This window comes from Nelumbo lutea, chromosome 6 (assembly GCF_056320005.1).
Source record: "Nelumbo lutea isolate HS-2025 chromosome 6, American lotus-T2T, whole genome shotgun sequence".
NCBI lineage: Eukaryota > Viridiplantae > Streptophyta > Magnoliopsida > Proteales > Nelumbonaceae > Nelumbo > Nelumbo lutea.
In genome coordinates, this window is record NC_142689.1 from 10,473,554 (window position 1) to 10,475,576 (window position 2,023).

The following is a 2,023-nucleotide window of genomic DNA, read 5'->3' on the forward strand; positions in this document are numbered from 1 at the left end:
GAAAGTTCAGTGAAGATGATTGCAATTACCAAATTTCAAGGGAGGTTTCAACAATAACTTAGAAAAGATTTCAGCAATAACCAAAAACTTTAGGGGAGTTTTTGGTAATTTACGTCATTTGTTAATTGGTTGTGGTTATGGGCCAGTTAGGGAATCGCTTAATAATCAGTTTGGGACTTGTACACCTTAGTCACTAACTATATTTCATCCATTTACTGCTTTAGCCTTGTCCCATTGTAGTTGTAGTCTCGTAGAGCCCTTTTTCTTCATTACCAAAGAAAAAAAAAATACGGTAAATTACAAAGACCCCTATAGTAGTGATAAATACCCCCTGATAGAATGTGTTAAATTACCAAAGTGCCCACCTGAATTTTCCTTATTTACTATTCCTCACCCATTTCTCTTGGACCATAATTTATCAAAAATACCTTTACTTTCTCCAAACCAAACCAACTAAAATAACAAGAATCATTTGATTAATATATATATGTCGACAACGACCGATCGTCTCTCTATTCCATCAATTTCATCCACTTTAAACAGACTGTTCACACTTGAAAATTGGATCTGGTTGGAACCAATCTTATTATGTTTTGCCAATCTTGTTTCAGTGTTCAAGAGGCCATTCTGCGACGAGTTCATGCAATTCTGCTTTGAGAGATTTGAAGTCGGAATCTGGTCTTCTGCTATGGAGTCAGTAAACCAATCTTTGGTTCTATATTCTCCTTGGTCTATTAACTCTTTGCTTGTTTGTTAAGACAGTCTAATCCTTCTTATGGGTTTCTGTTGTTTTTATTGTTGAACTTGGATAGGAGGAACGTAGAGGGTGTTTTGGAATGTGTAATGGGTACTCTGAGATCCAAGTTGCTATTTACTTGGGTATGTAATATGAGAGAGAGAGAGAGAGATCATCTTGTTTATGATCCCACGAATCTTTGATTAACTGGGAACTTTGGTTTAAATGGGTTTTGGTAGGACCAAAAGCAATGCACAGATTCTGGGTTCAAGACGTTGGAGAATAAGGGCAAGCCTCTCCTTTTGAAGGAGCTGAATAAACTCTGGAACAATCAGCACTCAAGTCTTCCATGGCGAAAGGGGCGGTATTCTGCATCTAACACCTTACTAATCGATGATACTCCTTACAAAGCTCTGTTGAACCCGGTAAAGCACAGTTCAGACTCCCTGAATCTTGACTGCTTATAATCTCTTCTCTTCTTGGTAATTCATTCCTTTGTTTTTTTCACTCATCTTTTAAAGTCTAAACACTGGAAGATCTCTTTCCCTTCAGCCCAACACTGCAATCTTCCCTGATACATACGAAGTGGAGGGTTTAAACACATGATTCGGGTCGTTGGATTAGTTCTGACAATAACCCGAACTAATGCTACTTTCTGATTGAGTAGGAGCTCATGGTGAACTCAGACTTTACCTAGAGGGCCTGGTGACTGCAGATGATGTCCCCTCTTATGTGATGGAACACCCATTTGGTCAGTCTCCAATAACTTGTGTTCATCCGAACTGGGACTTCTACTTGGACATCATTCAGTATGTGGATGCTGGATCAGCGGATAGAGGAGAGCACAGCAGCAAAGATGATAGACTCGATTCTTAAGTATAAGTTTGGTGCTAAATTAGATGATTGGACCGTATGAACCGGGATTGACAGAAAATTGATGTTTTGATATTTAAGTGGGTTAACATTAACAACGTTAGTATTTTAATTGAGAATTTTCCTTTCCTTTTTTATAATTTTTATTTAAATGAGTCAAACAATAATCTAATGGCTGGCTTGTGATCCACTAACCAAAACAGTTGTCTGGTAACATTTCTTTTTATGGATCAGGAAGTGTTACAGTGCTATAGTGCCGATCATTGCTCCAGTAAGAGTCAAGAATCCATTATAGATGGACCAGGTCCGATCCAATTCGACAAATATTTTGGACCATTCTGGATTGCAGGACTGGCGCAATTATATTCAATGTTTGGACCGTCCAAACTGTTCACTGTGATTTTAATTTAGATT

The 2,023-nt window shown here is 38.1% G+C and overlaps 1 protein-coding gene across 1 annotated transcript; it reads left to right on the forward strand.

Moving 5' to 3' along the window:
• The first annotated feature begins 520 nt into the window (after positions 1-520).
• Positions 521-1,744, forward strand: LOC148847285 (uncharacterized). Its single transcript, XM_088952555.1, has 4 exons — positions 521-693; positions 813-879; positions 976-1,161; positions 1,289-1,744. Exons 1-4 carry the CDS (start codon positions 641-643, stop codon positions 1,340-1,342), a joined length of 360 nt encoding a protein of 119 aa, XP_088808681.1. The 5' UTR covers positions 521-640; the 3' UTR covers positions 1,343-1,744.
• The last annotated feature ends 279 nt before the right edge of the window (positions 1,745-2,023 follow it).